This window comes from Stegodyphus dumicola, chromosome 12 (genome assembly GCF_044657685.1).
Source record: "Stegodyphus dumicola isolate Sdum_Otavi_A_Nest chromosome 12, ASM4465768v1".
NCBI lineage: Eukaryota > Metazoa > Arthropoda > Arachnida > Araneae > Eresidae > Stegodyphus > Stegodyphus dumicola.
The window spans coordinates 78,036,669-78,057,556 of NC_140779.1; the positions used below are offsets into that span (position 1 = coordinate 78,036,669).

A 20,888-nucleotide genomic window follows, 5' to 3' on the forward strand; every position below is an offset into this window, starting at 1 on the left:
ACATAAAACAAAATATTTCTAACGAAAATATAATACAGTCTAAACTTATTATTACAAATTATTATTACAAAAATTACAAATTTTAACCAAAATGCTAATGTGTGTGTGTAATTATGGCAAAACCTCGAGGGCTATCTGCCTAAGGGAAGGGATGCCTTCGTGGAGGACTTTCTAAGGGAAACTGGCTCGTATACACGTTACACATGCGGAAAACCACGAAAAAACCCAAGCAGCCGGATTCGAACCTCCAGTGTTCAGAGACCGTTTGGCCGCTCCTGGGCCCCAAAATGCTAATGAATATATATATAGTAATTTATAAATCACTAGTTTCTTTACTTCCCCCCTGACTAATAGGGAATGAGTTAAAAAGGTCTTATAGAAGTGAAGCAAGTAATGCATAAATATTAATTTCAAAATTTTGCTTTTAGTATAATTTTAAAATGTTTCTCTTTTTGCATTTAATAAGAACTCTTAAATGCATTTCAAAGAAATTCAGCATCACAGAAAGAATCAAAATTACATTATTTTTTCAAGTTATTTTTCCAAAAGCAGTCTTGTAATTCTTTTCCAGCAGGCATCCAAGTAAAACAAAGATTACTGCACTTAAAATGGATTTTTGGCAGCCGTGTTACTTCGCACAATGGCAGCATTCAAAAGCCTTTCTCCTGTCTGGTCCAATCATTCAACTCTTCACTTCATTTTAGAGATATATTTGAAAAACATGTCCGAGGGAATAAACCGACTTCTCGAGAACTGAGAGGCGTGAAAGTCAAAATACAGAAGTAAAACGAAATTTAAAGAAACGTTTTAAGAAAAGCAGTAGAAAACGGACAGGAAAAATTAAGTTATTTGGGACGAAAAAGGTGGATTTTTTAAGAAATATGGGTCATAAATAAACTTAAAAGAAAATATGCTTTATATCCTTAATTTTGCACTTGTACTTATCTTTTTCAAAATTATTTTAAATTTAGATGATTGTTGAGTTTTGCCTCTCTGTATGTAACAGAATAACAATTAATAGTAAAACATAAATAGTGTCGGTAGCCTGTTGTAAGAGTGTTATCATTCTCTTCAACATGATTACAAATTATCTTTTTCAAAATAACAAAACAGGGAAATCAAATATGAAATGATAATGATAAAGATAATGAATATGATTTTTATTTTTTAAGAAAAATTCAACACACAATAAAAAATGTCGAATACACCTCGTAATATTAATATTTCAAAGTTGTTTAAGTTCTCCGTTCGATCTTTTTTTTTAATTCAATTTTAAATCCTACTAAAAGAATAAATGTAATTGAAAGAATCATTGGATTAAACATAATAAGCTAAACATAATCTTTTTGTAATAAAAGGTTTACTAAACTCCCCTTTTTTTAGTCCAAAAAGACGTTAGCCCAAATGGGCTGTTAGTCTCGAAAAGGGATTTTACGTTCAATCACTATAAATGGCTGTATCGCTTTTTAAATTGTTACTACCCATTAATATCGCTTTATATTATTTAAAAAAATTAAATAATGAAGAATCTGCATGTTTCTCGCATTGTGAAAAAATGACTGTAAAGACATCAAACTTTTAATAACGTAGTTCTTCACCTGAACATGTGCACCTGGAAGCCCGAATTTTATATTTCATATTTCACAAAAATCTAATGAATTTTTATTAACAAACTCAATAATTTGAAAGCGAGCAGTGGCAACACTGTATGTATAAAACATGTTTATCTCCAGGGCACAAGTCTGTCGAAAATTCTAAAATATACTGTTTTTAAATATTTTGTGATTTTGCTGCTGAGTTGAATTTTATGTGGCGTAATTACGAAAAGCATAATAAATAACGTTAACACACAAAACGTCAATAATATTATAATAAAAAAGTTTCGCAACCTATTTTACTAAAACAACTGAACATTGGTACGATAAACTGAGAAAAGCGGAAACAAATTAGAAAATGTATGCTAACACTTAACACTGCATCGAATATTCTAAACATGTTCTGGCATGCTGCTTTTAAATTTTTTGCACTTTTACTGTTGAATTGGGTATGGAGCAAGTGCGAAGAAAATGGTGCTTAATTATAAAGCTAAAAGTATAAAAAAAATGTGTTAGCAGGCGTGAGTACAATAGCAGACTGATAGACTGCGGGCTCAGAGAGAGAGTAAAAACCTTAACAAATCCGTTCGGATAATCGTAAAAATCTGAAATTATTTCGATTTTATTTTTTATTAATTATTTTTTCACTAATTAAATTTACCGAAACATTCCATGCAGTCAATTAAAAAAGCGGAGTGTAACAGGAATATTTAAAAAAATTTATTTACTCGTATATCAGATGAAGAAAACGAATTATTGTTGGATATTTACGTCGAATGAAATGCTTTGATACATTTTAAGAAAAAAAGCCAATGTCCTGTTTCTCACCTTCAAAATTTATTATGCGCCTGTGTTCTTGTTCAATCTTTTTAAATAATAACAAAAATTAAATTTCGCCAATTTTTGTCTTTTATATCAAAAAACGAAGCAAATCCAAGAATGGAATATTACCTTCCTAATAATTATTAATAATTAATTTATTTCACTAACAATGCTTTGAAACTAACAGAAATATTAAAAAGAACACATCGAAATTTACTGCTAAGTCGAAATCGATATAGCTTTTTAAACAAGGTTTTTCTAAAAGGCTAAGAGAATGTCAATAGGATGGTAATGCCAATGTTTTTCGTTGTAATTTTATAAGGCTGCAGTCAGCTATAAAATCTTAAACACATACTAATTTTAGTAAAATCCTACTTAATGGTTTCATTATTCAAATAGCTTTCCGTTTACCATTAGGTTACATAAATATATTAATGGAAGTAGAGAATATAGTAAAAAATACTTTTTTTTTACAAATCACAAACATTCTTCTGTATTAGATATAGTAGAGAATATAGTAAAAAATACTTTTTTTTTACAAATCACAAACATTCTTCTGTATTCAAAGTTATTGTTAAATTTATGACCTTACTAAGAACAAAGTACATTAATAACTTTTAATTTATGTTCAGATTTTGCCATAAACCACGTAAATTAGTATATAAATAGAAAATAAAACTTAAAAAATCCCACTATCTTAATAAATAAAAAAAAATCTTGCTTTTTTAAAAAAAAACTGTTTTTTGTTGAGTAACAGAAAAGGTCATAGATAACTACTAGAGTTAGCTCAATTTCAAAACACTAGAACTCAAAAAGAATTAAACAAAAACTCACACTCTCATTCTGAGCTAGAGCAAGTATCACGACAGTTGTGTGTATTGCTTTACGTTCTTCAATAAGATACGAATCTCCACGAACTGAGACGTTAAATAACCATAGGTTATTAAATTGCACCAGTCCAGCGCAATATTGACTGAATCATTGCGAGGCAAACAATGATCACAGGAAAGTATATTTACCTTGGTATATCTTCTGGCTCTGATTCTTCTTCTAGAACAGTCAGAATCGGCACTACGCCCATCGCAGATAACTGGTACATGGCCGCATCTGGATCTTCATCTTCAGGAATTTCATATAAAATACCTTCAATGCTATCGATAGCTAGATGGACAGTAAAGTAAAAACTTCAGTTACAGACAAAATTTTAAACAAAATACGGCTTAATCCTCCAGGTTCCACTTTAGTAGCTAAAGAGGGCATTCTGAAACTCGAGTTATTAACTAATAGTCTTTGTTACTAACGCACTTTTTGAAGTTAAGTAACAATAAATTTAATAATTACTAAGAAGTTCATAACACGTCAGAGGGATGATGAGAGCCCACCAGAAAGAATAAATCATTTTTTCTTTATTGTTGCTTATAACAGAAATGTTACTGGTACACGTGGATGAGATATTTTTCTTTAACCATTGACGGGCCCTCAGCCAGCTTCGGCGTGACTACTACTAATGCCAGAAGTGGTGGTCACTTTATTATGGAGACACCCAATAGGTGGGCCCCCTTTGTCTACTATGAGGAGACGAACAGTTACAACAATGCCTTCTCCGGGATTCAAACCTAGGCCCTCTGGTATCGCGTTCGGCTCCCGTAGCCACTATACCGTCTGGGCGGTTAGGATGATCAAGCAGATCAAAATTGTATCATATAAATTCTAAATAGAAATAAAACTAACTAGCAGAAAATCATACAAATGTTTTGTTTTACAAATCAAGGTATTTCATGTTATTTATCATGCAGTAAAGCAAAGCTGTAACCATTTAAATGAAATTGTATTGAAAATAAATTCTCAGTGTATATATTTTGTCAATCATACCTGGTATAAAATGGAATATAAGATCCAAAAGCAAAATATTTCTTTAAAACAGAAATTAGAATTCATAATGAAAATCAAGTAGGAAAGAAAAAGTACTCCAGAATTAACAAAAATTTTCTCTGAACCTACCCTGAAAAAGATTAAATCATAGTTTTGGAAACTAATTAGAAAAAACTTTAAACATTATTATTATTATTATTATTGTTGTTGTTTAATAGAGCAGAAAGTGTCCCATCACTTTGTGACATTATTTTCCCGTCCAAAAGAGGAAACATTAATATTTATCGTATATATTTTGTTTTGGGGGAAATATTGTTGTAAATACCTGATTGTATTTTTGTTTTCCTGTATTGTTGTGAGGTTTTGTATTGTTTTGTTTATTTTATATTGATAATTTTTTGTTTATTTTTCATTTAATTTAATTGGCTTGAATCTATGCGTTTATTGTTATATAGAATAATAGATATTTTCATTCTGAGTGCAATAGAGATTAAAATTGTAAGAATAGTTCAGTTAGAACCCGAAAGATAAGCAATTTCGTTCCCGACTGGCCTTGCCGAAAATTTTATTGTAAGTTTGGCGACTTTCTGGAATATTCGCGAAAATAGCATTTAAGATTCATAACATTGTTTTTGGGAATCGAATGAGACTTTGTATTAATTTTTAAGAAAAGAAAAAGAGAGAAGGAGAAAGAAAAAGAAAGAATGACCTAACTTTTAAAAGTAACAAAGTATAAGCTGACGGATAACTCTGAAATTTCTAATAGAAATTGTAAGAAATTCTAAGAATTCTAAAATGCTTTTAAGAACCTTAAGAAGAACCTTATATAGAAATTCTAAAAATTGTCTACAAGAATTAAAAAAATCCTATCCTTTCATTTTACACTATTTAATTTTTTAGCTCCTCTTAGAAGAAAATATTTTATCAACGATTTCCAGAAAATATGGAGATATATATTTTAGCTTCGTAAATAAATGTGGCAAGTTTTAAAATTGCCCCTTCTTTCAAAAATATTTTTATCTTTTACAAAGACCGTGCTTTTAACAAACACAAAAGAGAAATTTGAATCTCTCTTGGTAGAGACTGCTCTAATACTAATTGCCTAATATTATATGTTATCAGAATTAAATATACGTAACTTAAAAATATCGCAAGATTTATACCCGCATGGAAATTACAGAATGACTTCTATTTTATTTAAAACTTTAATTTCCTAAATATTACATTTATGTCAATATCACAAATACTAATTTGATAGCTAAATTAATTTTGGAACGTTAATGGGATACGTAAGAAAAATCTATATGTATTTTCTGTCAACCGTGAGATGTCGTTAAATAATTTAAAGCTTATACTTTCTATTATTCCAAAATAAACCATAAAGAGCACTGAAAAATAGGATTGATGACATATCTTTGTTTCAATTCACTTTTTTATTGAATATTTCTAAATTTAATCCCGATAGAGTTGCTTCTAGAAATCTTATTATATTATTGAAGGCAGAATATCTGTATTCTAAAGAAATATTAAATTAAAGAGGAAGTTCAAATTGTTTCCTTTCGTTTACTAGAACGATTTTTAATTATAAAAACTGTCTTAAATCTATAAAACAACTTTTTAAATTCTAATTTTTTTTCTCAAAATTGATTCACAAGAATAAATATGAGAGACAATTTTTACTATAGTAATTGACAAAATTCAAGCATCTTTTGGTCTTTAAGTTCAATTACATTTCATTAAATGCTTATTAATGCGTTACAAGCGAGATGAAGGAAATTAAATCCTGTTCAGGAGGATAAATATATGATTTATTAGCTTCCTGGTGCTTGGAACCAGGAACGTGACGAGCCTATAGACGGTATGTTAAAATTAATGCCAAAAGTATGCTGAACTTCTGGCATTAATTTCAGAAAGTTGGTATTCCATCATTTCCAAGAATTTTGGAATGAAAATGAATTTTGAACTAAGGCAGCATAAAAGTCGAAGGAGCAACTGGAAAACAATAAGGAGGGGGTTAGTCCGGCCTCGACGGCCCATTTTTTTTTCGGAGAGTATTTTTCATGAAAGGCAAAACTTTATATCGATTAGTCACGAATCATAGAAGTGGAAAGAATTATGAGGTAACAATTATCTTTAAAAACTGATTTCAGGATGGGAAGGATTTACACTCGACAGAGCATTCGAAGAAATCACATTTTAAGTCCTTACTAGGTCTTCCATCGAATGATATATGCTATTCTGCAGAAGTTTTTGAATGAAAAATAAGAATGTTAATTTAATTATGGTCACGACGGCAGAATTCCTGGTAGAAAGAAATGCTTCAGAATTTTGTTTCTTTTCCTGCTAATGAAGAAAAAATAGATAAGTGGAAATTAATTCCTTTGAAATTTTACAAATGATTCCCACATCAAGCTGCATATTTGAATGCATGTAAGTTTTCTAATAATGTAATTTTAACCTTAAACTTTCCACATAATTATTGCCAATGTTACTACTTCGAGTTTTTCTAAATAAAGTTTAGTTAGATTCGAGTTTTTCTAAATAAAGACCGATTAAGAACGTATTTAAGACCTAAAAACGAGCACCTTGTTATTAAGAAATCTTACTGTACTGAGGCCAGACTTCTGTAAGCACATTCGATGCGTATTCGGGAGGTCCGCAATTCGAATCCCGGTGACGGCTGTGCTTATATTTCACGTGTCGAGCAACAAAAAACCCTAATAACTGTACAGTGGGTCCCAAACTAAAAGGTGGTGAAAGATAATTCGTTCCCAGCAGGATTTGACGACTAGGTCTCCTCATCCCCAGTCTCCCTCTATAAGGGATTTTCTCCCCTTTCCACATGATTTCGTGGTGTAACTGGAAGCACACTCGACGCGCATTCGAATCCCAGAGAGGCGCAGCGCACTTTTCACGTCTCTTGCTTCAAAAAAAAAAAAAAAAAAAACCCTTATGACTGTACAAAAGTTTACAAAAAAAAAAAAAAAAAAGAAGAAGAAGAAGGAAAGTTTTCGTTTCTTTCCTATGTAAAGTAATGTGCATCTTTGAACAACTTTTATAATATAAATCTGCAAAATGATTCTCAAAATATCAGAAATCAGGAGCATTTCTAAATTTGTTAAAATTATTATTCCAAAGCGCCATTTTACTAGTATTTCTAAAGATACTCTTTGAATAATGGCATAGAATCACTGTTAATGCTGTAGGTCGAGTCAGAGATCTGGATTAACCATTAAGCAAAATAAGCACGTTCTTAACATTAAGATAAAGGAAGCACCATAGAAAGTTACTCAGACCAAGAAGAGAGAGCATCACAAAATATTTTTATTGCTGGATTTACAGTGGGATGCTTGGTGCAGCTAAATCAAGACAGAGAGAAAAGAAATGGAAGACTGTAAATGTATTGTGGGAGCACCGAAACATTCAAAGTGCTTTGCACCAAGTCTTCATTCGGCAGTGTGTCGAGTGTTAAAATAGAAACAGTTTTCGTAACTGCAAGAACCAGAATAAGCTAACAAAGGTTATAAATTTCATGGGAGATATTTTCTGGTTTTTGTAGAAATTCTCCCACTTTTTGCTACCTTTTCTGACGTTCTGCACAAGGCTACAGCTATATGTCATTATTTTCTGTTAAAAGATGTCTGAATTTGAAAACTGGGATTTTTTACTTCTGATACGCAATAATTGCGACGATATTCAGTCTGTGAAATTATGCTTTTGGAGTTACCTTCTTTCAAAGTAACTACGATTATTATTTTCTTTTATTCCGAGCTTGTAAATAATTAACTTTTCGATATATTTAGCAATCTTCCAGATTGGAATGGTGTAGTCACTAAGATGGTTGTGCATGGGGCACTATCTTAATCGAATAATTTTTTTTTTTTTTTCAAATCATGCCTCTTTTAAGAATGTTCATTATGGTAAGTTCTTAAGTCCAAAAATTTAGAAGTTTTCCCAGGATTTATATTTTGATAGCATACATGAAAAATAAAATCAAGGACGACAATTAATAATTGTATTGATGAATATATATACATGTATTAACCAAAGAATCTGAAAGCAGAGATTTTGTTGCCAAAAAAGTAAATTTACAATTTTCGAAAGCAGATGCTTTTGAGCAATATTTTCCTGCTACTTCCTCTCTGACATGAGCGTAATTCTCAATTACAATAATAACAGCCTGAGCAGTTATGATTACTGCAAAAGTTTCTGTTATTTAAATGAACGTGTATCATAATTTCTTTTCGTAAAATATTTTGTGGCATCTAATGCAGTCGGTTTGCAATTTCTAATGGATTTCTTGTCTATCTCATACAATAAAACAAAAGGACTTATTCCATTTTATGAAAACAAATTACCTTTATTTGAAAAGATTATGATAAGAATATATTTATAGCATATTATTCAACAGGTACTATATAGCAAGGGCCTAGCTTAATTCATGCCTTACACCCATGTCTCATGCGTTATGACGCATATAAATATAAGTTAGGTATATAAATATACAGACAGTCAATTACTTAATTTTTTGCAATTCTTAAAGTTCAGGTTCTTCAGGTAGCTTTCGTCTATTAATATTTAATAACATTCTTTTATGGCGTCAGAAACATTCACGAGTGGCCAATCTGATCTGCCACTGCATTTTCTTGAAATTAAAGACCCACATTTTTTTTTACTTAAGCAACATCATGGAACTAATTAAAATTAAAGAACTAGTCTAAAAGCAAATCAACGCACAACAGCAAAAATTGTATCGCTATGTATAAGCAGTGCATTTTACTTTATTGTTGACCTTAACACTGATATATGCATCAGAATTAAATATAATTTATAGTTTTATAAATCTAATTTAGATTTTTTTCATTATTTTGGCTTTTACTATTTAAATATAACTGGCATTTTAATAAAAACGAATTTTAAATTCAATGAAAAAATAATGCTTATAAATTATTAACATAACAAAAAATAAATAACAAATAAAATTTAAGCCGCCTTTGCAATATTTATTTTAAAGTAGCATTTTATTTCTACATTCATTCTGTCCTATACTTCTGTCTCTTACGTCAGCCTTACCAGAAGTGTAGGGTTTTAGCTCTTTGACTACTAGCGACCAGCAAAGCTGCTTTTCTGTATTGCTAACCACACTTTGGTTCTGTAGGCTGGCTCATGTAATTTCGGCAAGCAGTTAAACATAAATATTAATAACTTCAAAAGAATTGTTAATATTTATGATGAGAAATCGTGCATATTTAGGAGCCTTATAGCTGGATATTTAATTTACTGTCTGTATTATGCATATTTTAGTGTTTTGTATTTTCAGACTTCTCAAACTGTTATACTTTCTTACTTCCATCTAACATCCGAAATGCAAACAAACTTTTAATTTGATTTTACACTTTTTGTATTCATTAGTGCCATAGACTTAAAAGTACAAGGACGGTAAGTCATCTAACGACATAAAAAAGCTAAACACGTTCACATTTAAAAAGCAAATTATATTTAATCTTACAACTTTATTTTTGCATACACTTTCGCGGTTGAAATTTTTTATAAATTTTAAACTATCTGTTTATTGATTTTTTACAAGATTCTGTGTTTCAGTAATGCATAGGTAAGAAAACAATTATTTTTTAAACGTGTAAAACTTACCGTACACCAGAGACTCAGGATACGGTTCGGCAAAAGACAAAATGGGTAAAAACAATAAACCGATAAATAGAATCATATCTGAAAAAGAGAAATTTATGCAGTATTAATAAACGTTTTAATAAATATTATTCGAAAGATTTTTTTATTTTTCTTTAGACATATATATATAGAGAGAGAACGATTTCTTCAAAAAATATTATTTTATTATATTTTTAGTATTCTGCATTCTTTTGATTATAAATTTATAAACAATAAGCAATCAGTCATAAATGGTTTTACAATAATTAAAAGAAAGTTTTAACTGATTTTATGAAATACTTTATATTCAACGGCTTCTCGAATTTAGCTCTAAAATAATTTCTTGTTGAAAGCTTATTCATAAATTTAGCCATTTTTCCCAAACTAATTAAACATTTTAAGAGCATTTCTCTATGATATTTTATTTTTGCAACGATATTTTATTGTTTGCCTTTTTATATAAATTTTAAGTTTACTTTTATTTAATGTTATTTACGATACTTATTGTTATTTAAGATATCCAGTAGCTTTGAGAAATCATTGAAAGCTGTAATTCTGTAAAATACGAAAGATTAAAATTAAATAAAAAAAACTGCTTAAAAAATAAAAAAAGAAAGTAAGATCAGAAAATGTAAAGAAAGAAAGAAAAGGGATGAACTCGTTTATTTCATTTCCACACTAAAGATATTCCAGACATCCTATGACCATCTCTTAGACTTTAAGAGCCGAAATATCTAACTAAAGATATCAAATTATGAGTGTTTTTATCAAGGCATTCCAATTATATCCTGTCACTCTCAGTTAGAGGGTTTTGATAACATGGAGTTATTGAGACATTATTCAGGACTCAACATGTAAATTTTACGCGTTGCGTTTAAGAGTAGCTTAAAGTAGGGTACTGAAGAGTAGCTTAGCTTAAAGGGGGGCAGTCTGCCCGAGTGGCACATCTGAGGGTGACATTATTCATGCAAAACATAATTTTATAGGGTCTAATATCATGTGGATCATCGAGGCAGGTGAAGGAAAACAAGATTATGAATTGCCATACGAAATCGAGGAAGGAAAAAAAATTCTATTTTTACACTAGATTATAAGCCTTTAAAGAAATCATTATAAGATTTCAACAGCTATATATTCTTGTAACACCTTTTTTTATTCGTCCGAATCTTGACTCCCCATATGAAAAATACAAATATCAACTAAGTTATGATCACTGTGACTTGATCTTGAAATTAACAAGGAAACACTCCTGATTAAGAGAAAAATAATTCGAGTTTTATTTTCGTTATTGCTGGGGAAAACGAAACACAGACATGGAAAGCAATCGTTTTTAACTCCGCAGTTTATTCTTAAATATAATCTCCAAAAATATCATAATATCAAAGCGAACTTTGTTCCTGACTGCTGTAAATCTTGCAAGTTGGGAGAAAATATCAATCATTTAAGTATTTATTACCTATAAATGCTCCTTTTGTATTTAAGAAATATGTCTGTACTACATAACACCAAATAATGCAGTCCCCGACGGTTTTATGAATAAAAAACAAGAAAAACAATAGTACAATTTTAAATTGTTGGAATTAAAGTTTTGTTTCAAAAATTAACGTAAAGGTTTTAATTTTTTTCCTATATGTCATTTTGACATTTTTTAGTTATTAGTTTAACTTCTGAACAAGAGAAGTCGAAAATTCAAGGACCCCTCCAAACACCAAATACAGGGACCGCCCCGGGCGGAAAAATCTCTAGCTATATACCTGCGCAGCATTCATTTTTCTGAGTGCTTTTAAGTGTAACCAGTATTTAGTGTTATACTAAACATGTGATGCATATTTTCAAGAAAAATATTATTTGACTTTAAGCATATCTCCTTCTAAAAAATAATATTTTAAAATAACTGATTTTGAATCCATAACTAAAAGAAACTACATTATTAAATTTAGAACCTGCAAAAGAACTAAAAATAAATTAAATATTTAAAACTATAAAAGAGATTTGTGGAATTATTAAGAAATTTTGGAGTAATTCATTCCTTTCAACTGCATTTCCTCTTATTGATCTTGATAAGAAAAAAGTACGACTAAATCAGTGTTATAATCTGACTGCTAAATATTGGTGCTATAAAAAATGCATGATTGAAGATTGGTGCAAACATGTTAATAAAAATTAGTATAAGATTTTATGCAACTATCTTTGTTATTCATTTCTCATTCCTGTTAAACATTCACTATAGTCTTTTGCTTTGTGTATAACTCTGAATGTAACTCCAGTTTTGGAATTAATATTTTATGAATTACAAAAATATGATAGTCTTTTTTTTACGACTTAATTTCGTAAGGCTTATTTTCTTCATGTACTAACTCTTTCTTTTGGTGCTTCTGTCCAATAATAGAAGAATACATTTTTCTGTAGAAAATAGGAGAATAAGCAGAAAATATGCATTATGTATTTCATATACACTGTTGAATTTTTACATCAATCTTGAAATATTTATGATTAATTACAGACCAATATACTTAAAATAATTAGGAAATTGCTACAAAATATATTTTTTAAATTGTTGAAGCAGCAGTTAAGTAAATGAAATAAATTTTTAAATATCGAAATACAATTAAAAGAATATCAACCCGTAATAAATATATATATATATATATATATATTTATAAAGAAGAAAGTCAATGTATTTGTCCTCTAATAACTCAGTCACTACTATAGCTATCGTCACCAAACTTTTTACATTTCTTTCCTGGGTCCTGGAAAATGTAGATGCCCACTTCCCCCCCCAAAAAAAAGCTAAAATCAGAGATATTAATTCAAAACTCGGAAAAACGATAATTTTCGCACTCATGTTTCTGAGTGGCAACAGTGTTGCGCGTTGGAGATAAAAAAAATTTTTCCCCCCGAAAAGTGTTGCTACTGCTCGCTTTCAAATCGTAGAGTTTATTATTATTATTATTATTATTTATTTATTTAAAGAAAAAGAAATCCTCGTCCATTACAAAGTATCACACGAGACTTACAAATCGTAAGTAAAAAAAGGCCAAATTGTAAGTAATAACATCAATTTTCAATAATACAATGAATTTATACACAAAGAAAAAACACACCCACGCAAAAAAAAAAAAAAAAAAAAAAAAAAAAAAAAAAAAAGTAAATACAAAAGTATAAAGAAATCGTAGAATTTGTTAATCAAAAATCTGTATATTTTACAAAATCTATACATATAAAGAAGAATGTCTATTTGTGTGTTTGTTCGCGTTATTGATTTCTGATCAATTATGATAAATTTTTTACCACATTTAATCGACTAAAATTGAATATAGGTGAAATATTGAATGGACCGTGAAGTTTTACAGTCATTTGATTAGAAAGACGAAAATCATTAAAAACTGCATGCCATTGCTGCTAATACTATAATGAGAGAGAATAAGCTTATTTTCATATCGAAATTTTTATGGGGATTCCATATCGCAACAGATTGAAAAACGTATGACTATGAATCGTATTTTTTGCATCGTTATTAGAGAAGGATTACAGCGGTATCGTTCTCTCTGTTGTTACATACATACCTCTCAATCTAACTTTACCGGCATAGGGTACTTCAGCTAGTTATTAAACAAAATAATGTTTAGTTGTGAATACTATGAGTTGGAAATACTGAAAAAATTATTGTTGCCACTTAAATAGAAAAGAATTGTTATGTTTTATGAAAATGTTATGTTTTATTATTAATTGTAAGTTACGCTTTATGGAACTTCTTATTTTTTGATGATGCTAAAACTAGAGGAATTAAAAATAATTAAATTCAAAATTCAGAATCATTAATTAATGTTTATTTAATGAAGCTCTGGAAATTAGATTTATGAAAGTTCAGAATAAATGAATTTCACTAGTGAAACTATGTATGTGAACTAGTTTTGGGTTTAGAAAAAGCGTATCTTAAAATAATTGCATTTTTAGTCTAAATAGTTCTTAATGGAATATAAGTTTTTAAAAAAATTATAAAATTCAAGCTTAGTTGGACACAAACTAATTAAGTTAATTAAAGCGATTTTCGAAAAAGTGTACAATTTCTGCTAAAAACATAAGTGATGCATTTTTAGCTTTTAAGTGACATTATATCTTGCTAAGAGCTTTCAGTGGAAAGTGTTTAAGTAAGTATAAAAAATATCAGGAAAGAAAGTAGAATGAATAAAAGACACTTACTTATTGCTGGTTATGTTGCAAAAGTATCTCAAATTAGTTCGTTAAGTTTTCCTCGAAAATATGTTTATTTCTTCAATGTGTAACGTTCGTTGCACGTTAATGTTCTATACTGAATCAGAATCACATATTGGTGACTAAAATGCCGTCATGAACGAATGATTATTTGCTTTTAACAGGTGCAAGACACCTATAAAATGGTCTTAGGTTCTCTGTAAACAATGTATTTCGATAAATTGCTTTTTGAAGAAAATTGGATGAAATCTTTACATGCGATTTTTATCAGTTTTCTTTTTAATCGTTAATATCTAAAATAGAAATTGCAACTTTTATGTGCAAGCCATGATTCATTTATTTGAAAATGTGACTTGAACATTTTTTAAAGCTGTTTCGTTTTTACTGAAGATGACTCATGCAAGGCCTTTTAAAACATATGCTTCATTCTAATTCTAAACTTGATTTAAAACCTTTAGTATATTTCTCCCTCCTTGCAGTTATGTAGCTAATTGTAATTTCTTTTCATTTGCGGAAAGTATGGCAAATTTCTGTATTCCGTCATTTTATGAATCTAATACTACCATTTTTGCTTTGATATTTGTTAACGTGCAATTGCGCAATTCCAGACACCTGCGCTATAAAACTGCGAAATATTACAGCTGTTAAGTTTTAGGTTACCATTAAATTTTACCTCAGATTTGTTTAAGCGGAATGTGTAATTTTTGATTTTATAAACATTTACACTCTAGGGTTTCAATATTTTGTTCTGCGTTACCTTAAGTTAAAAAATCGCTATGCTCTCAAATCAACAAAACTGCGACAAAATTTTTCTTTATTGGCCGAAGGGCATGCGGAAAAGAAAGATGCATTAAGCTAAATAAAAATAAATAAATAAATAAATTAGGAAATCAAAATTTTTTTAAAGAAAATACATGTATATGTTACTGTATTATTTTAAGTTATAGGGTTTGTTTTTGTTTTGCTTTTCTTTCTTTCTTTCTTTTTTCTTTGCGAAGGGGGAAAGGAAGAATTTACGAACTTATTAAATAGAAATATGGAAGTTTCATAGTATTATATCATAAGTTACTACTCTCTATATAATTTGTTTAATAAGTAAAGCTTATTCTGTTTTTTTTTTTTTTTAATGCAACCTACTATGTGTTTTTATACTCATAAATATCTAAGGAAAAATCCCAACTTTCATTTGCAGTAGTCTCTTCGTATAGGCCTTTTCGAACTTTTTGAAGCCACGAAACCGAAGAAATTGAGCAGTGTCTTCTGTGGGACTCGAACTCCGGACTCTTTTGATGTTAGACGGATGTGCTTTCCAGTTACACCATGAAGGTACGTGATCAGGAGGAAGAAAAACTTTATACCTTAACTCATCTATTTTAATTTGATTATTTCCCACTTGTGTCCTAAAAATAGTAATTGCCTGTAATAAACCTCTCTAAACTGTGTTAGTTCGGAATTAATTGCACTCATATGATTATGGCATAATGCTGAAAGCACTTACATGGTCTTCAGCCTATGATAACGCAGGCACTTAAATGGCTCTTAATTTAGGAGCCAAAACGTTTTACTAATCAATAGCAATAAAATGTGAACTGAAACTAAATCGCTCTGAATCCAAATTTCCTTTCGGAAAGATCGCATTATATTTCTCGCATCTTCCTGCCAACCTGCTTACGACTGCTATCACTACTATACTTGTTTTCGAATAACTTTTCAAAAATCTATAAGATACCGATGCTGTGCTTCATAAATATGCCTTTTACTTCGTGCATTTGCGTCAACTTATTTGTGGTTGCATTTGTCCACAATAAAAGAAATGTTCCCTTGGCCTCAATGAACGCTAATATCTTTAGGCATCAGCATCTAAATCATTACATATATACATAAAACCTAATGAGTATTTACAAACGAATTAAGTAGAATATAGCTTCATTTATACTGTTCCAGTTACGTTCACTTCTCTTCCCTTGGATCATGATCAGACGAATGGTCTTGATTTTTTGCGAACGTTTGGACACAGATGTTCCCAGAAAAGGCTCAGTGCACCTTTTCCCCTTCTCTTGGGTTCTGAACCCACCAATAACCGAGTAGATAAAACTACTGAACACTGGACATTCGCTTCGGGTTCAAATCCAGATATACGATTAGATTTTTTGTTGTTATCCCACGTATAATATAAATACGAGCCAGTTCCTGTGATGAAATCTTCCAGCTATGTTTCGTCTTAATCGATTAATCGATTAGCTATTTCCCTCCTACTTGCTTTCGATTTTTCAATCTTCTCTTTACATATGCGTTTAAATTCCTACTGTTATGGGTCACAAAAATTATTTTCAGGCATATTTGGGAAAGTGACTGCAGAATAATATAAGTTATCAACAAAGCAGCCCCACGACAGCCTTGATGACAGGCCAAGGGAAATATGGAGTCAGGTTCTACAGGAGCAAACCTGTTGCAAGGAGTTCTGTAGCGTGATTAACGCTACACTGAGAACATGTTCGTCTCAGAGAAATTCTTAATACTCATTGAATGAAAATTGATAGGGCTCATATTGGTAGATCCCGATTGAGTATCGAGATATTGAGGGAGAAGTTAGAGTTCATTTAATGAAAAGAAAAAATGAAATAGATTTTTTTAAATAAATATGATAATATAAATGAAATTCAGAGAATTTTACTTCGCAAGTGGAGGGCAGCAATGATGCACAATGGAACTGGTTTGGTTAGAAAGGAAAAATAAAAACTTGGTACTTAGAGAGGAAGAGTAAACTAATCGGTATGTTGTCTTCAAATTAGGATTATTAACTTTAACGGCAACAAAAAAAAAAAAAAAAAAAAAAAAAAAAAAAAAAAAAATGTAATGCAATACAATGAAAAAATTTCATATAAGTTATTATTTTTTTAGGCCCTTTACAGTACTAAAGATCGAAAGAAGGAATAATTTTCAATGCTTAAATTTTAAAAAAAATTAATTTTTAACCCAAAAGGCTATTAATCTCGTAAGACGATTCTGCGTTGATTCACTTTAAAGGCGTGCATCAATTTTAATTCGCGTCTCGTACTATTTAGCAAAGTGTAAAATATTTAACTCGAAAATTTAATTTGTCGGTTATTAAGAAAGAACATACCAAAGTAAAACATAAAATTAGACAAAGAGATAGCCTTTAATTTTGAATAACGTAATCCTCCACCGAATATGGGCATCTAGAAGTCCTAATTTCGAATTTGTTTTTTTATCGATTTCATACATTGCAATACTTTAACAAATTTTTTATTAACAAACTCAACGATTTCAAAGCGAGCAATGACAATACTGTACGAAAAAAAAATTATTTCCAGCTACGGTTTAAGTGCGAAGAACATGATATTTAATAAATAAAGGAAACATTAAAAGCGTTAAAAAACGCCCCTTTGGGCTTAATGTAAAATCTGAAAGCTTTCAAGTTTATTATTATTATTTCATTTTTAATCTGATTCATTTAAAAAGTGCATTTAATTCATGATACATCTAATTAAACCCTGTCAGTATTTTAATCGAACTACGCCATATATTTTTTCGCTTTTCAAATAAGCAGAAAGTAATTATTTTCCCTTGTTAATCTAAATGTATATTCATCTAATCTCTATAAAATACTTCGGCATACCAACTGGGACATCTCTATTACTCATCTATACTGATAAATCGGTAATGATGTAGTATGCGATCTACCGCTCTTTCTTTGCTATTTACGTTTTAGATGGTGGCTCTAAAATAGGATATTATTTTAATCATTTGTTTAAAGGGATTTTGTCCTTGAAGGACTATTGTTTTAGTTTTGCGATTTTGCGTTGAATCTCTATAAACGGCGAATCACTTTTCAAACTTTTGCCACCAAATGTTAGTTAGAGTCCTGCAAGATATTTGAAGAAATTAAATAATGAAAAATCTGCATAAATATATGTATATTTATGGCATTGTGATAAAACAACTGTATATGGAGTCATCGAATTTTGAATGACGTAATCCTCTTACGAATATGGGCATGTGGAAGACCAAATTTGAAATTTGGAATGTGTTTTATTATCGATTTCATATTTTGTAAAACTTTAACGAATTTTTGAGTAACAAACTCAACAATTTAAAAGCGAGCAATGGCAACACTCTACCGGGGGGAAAAAAAGCCTTTTTATGTCCAGCGCGCGGAACTCTGCATCGGAAATTCTAAAGATATGCTCATTTTAAAATTATTTTGCGACATTGCTGTTGAACTGAATTTTATGGTTTAAGCGCAAAGAACATTATATTTAACAAATGAAGGTAACACACAGAACGTTAAAAAAACGCCCCTTTGGACGTAATTTACAATCTGAAACCTTTCAGTTTTTTCCCCCCTTATTTCGCCATTTTATAGAGATGTCATATGAGACATTAATAACTAAAAGCGATAGATCGCATGGTTATCGACATACCGTATTAAACTTTAAAAAAACCTATTTGGGCGACTGTTAAAATCTGAACTCTTCCAGTTTCTTTTAATTTATGCTGACTGTTAGAAACTTTGAATTGACTCTAACATATCTGCTTATATTTCAAGAAATAAAAACCTTTTGTTACGTATATGCTAGATGATGAAATTGAATGTAATATACATACTGTATACTCTCGATAATGCGGGGGAAGCAGTTTACGGATAGCTGAAAAATCACTGTTAATCCAAGCTATCAATTTTCATGCATATTGTAGTTTATTGCTTTAAAATATTCAGTTTCCTCAGAAGTCATTGCTGCCTCGGGACTATGTAATTGTTATTAGCTTCTTCACTTGTAATTTCGGTATCATTCTCTGCCTCTTCTGTTCTTACGGCATTTGAAAGGATATCCGCATCTCAAGCATTGAAAGCCAGGCTGATTTGAATCGCCATCGAATTATTCCTGGATGTTGTGCTGATCGACAGTTTAGAAGAATATTACATTTTCAGTTTTTTGGCTTACAGCTTCCTCAACTTCATCCCAATAAAGTAAATCTTCGATTACTGTGTTAGGAAAATCTTTCTCCATAATAGAATCAGTGTTACTGGTTTTACTTACTTTCGGCCAAACGTTTGCTATCCCATATATGGTATCCAATTCGGTCAACTTTCCCCCGATACTAATAGAAGATACTAATCAAGATACTAATAGAGTTTGCCCCTTAATACTAATTAGCGGAGAAGCTATCAAAGGCCTAAAGTACGGCCGAGCGTAAAAATAGCTTTAGAGAGAGTATAGCCAAAAGGCTAACGCGCGCTGCATAGAATTTATGGCTCTCTAACGAAGTCAGTAGAACTTTACAGTTAAATACTTCTCCTCATTTGCATTCAAACTCGATTCTGAAAATACGTTCCGGCCGGAAGTGAAGCTGAACTTCGGGAAGATAGGAAAATAACTTTTACTAAAAATTAATTAATTGTTAGAAAATTTAACATAAACCTTACAAAGTGTCTAAAGTGATACCTAATTTTTTAAACTAAACCAAAAGATTCAAATCAACGCTTTTTAGAGTATGCTCGTACTAGCGCGTGCTTGTTTTTTACACACTCTCACACACAGCGTTGAGTGAACGTGCGTGAGCTCTGCCACACTTGGATGATCCGTATCCCGATAATCGAGAGTATATTGTGTTTTTACTCGTATAATTCAAATTTTGCTCCAATTTAAGCTTGAAATCTAAGATAGCTAAATACAACGTATAAGAATCACATCTGTATTGATTACCAAACCTTTACGGCGAAATATTTTGCTGGAGTTCTTATGTTAAAAACGTGCATAGTTCAAAAATATCCAGAATACTTGATACATAATTATTGAAAATTAGAATGCAGTTGCAGCAAATTATTCAGTTACTCAAATAATATATTCATAAATCAAAACAAAAAGTAGCAAACCATTACCAGCTTTTGAAATCTGATCTTTTTACTTCCTTGCACGAAGTAAAGGAAGCATTGTAATCGCGAAAAATTTCGGGTATCATATTTCAATGAAAATATCTATTTTGACCGTTCTTCAAATCCATTTGAACGATGCTTTTACGTGACATTTGTACGTACTGACAAAACAAAGGAGCTTTTTTCCCAACAAAACGAATTGTAAAAGGGATATAAAAGCGATTCAAAGAGATTTTCTTCGTGACATCTGTACGTACGTACCTATGTATGTATCTCGTATCATTCAAAATCGAGTAGCCTCAGAACAGTGAAAGTTTGCATATGAGACTGCTATAACATCTCTAGTTATGCGCCTTCTTTTTTGGTTGCAACCGGCACCACGAAAAATGTATATATATGTATATACATATATACACCCTTTCTGTTACCCGGCCAGTTTTTTATTCTTATATGTTGGTGAATTATGCGTTTTTTGCTACAAAAGTGATTCAACTATATTTTTCTTATGTTTCGATTAAGGTTTTCATGTCTTTAATTAATCTGCATGCAATAGTTGTAGAATTATCAATGATTTAAAATCTTAAATGGTGCTAAGCCTAATGAAGCTGCCATTGGTTTACATTTGAAACTCATTGTAATCGCGAAAAATTTCGGGTATCATATTTCAATGAAAATATCTATTTTGACCGTTCTTCAAATCCATTTGAACGATGCTTTTACGTGACATTTGTACGTACTGACAAAACAAAGGAGCTTTTTTCCCAACAAAACGAATTGTAAAAGGGATATAAAAGCGATTCAAAGAGATTTTCTTCGTG

General features: G+C 30.4%; 1 protein-coding gene across 1 annotated transcript in view; it reads right to left on the reverse strand.

Moving 5' to 3' along the window:
* LOC118190386 (uncharacterized) overlaps positions 1-14,311 on the reverse strand; it is a 34,215-nt gene extending 19,904 nt beyond the window's left edge. Inside the window, exons 1-3 of the mRNA XM_035361083.2 lie at positions 14,160-14,311; positions 9,939-10,016; positions 3,437-3,578 (exon numbers count right to left, since the gene is read on the reverse strand). Coding sequence (XP_035216974.1) covers positions 3,437-3,578; positions 9,939-10,014 — 218 coding nt within the window. The 5' untranslated portion in view covers positions 10,015-10,016; positions 14,160-14,311. The remainder of the gene's footprint in view (positions 1-3,436; positions 3,579-9,938; positions 10,017-14,159) is intronic.
* Between the last annotated feature and the right edge of the window lie 6,577 nt (positions 14,312-20,888).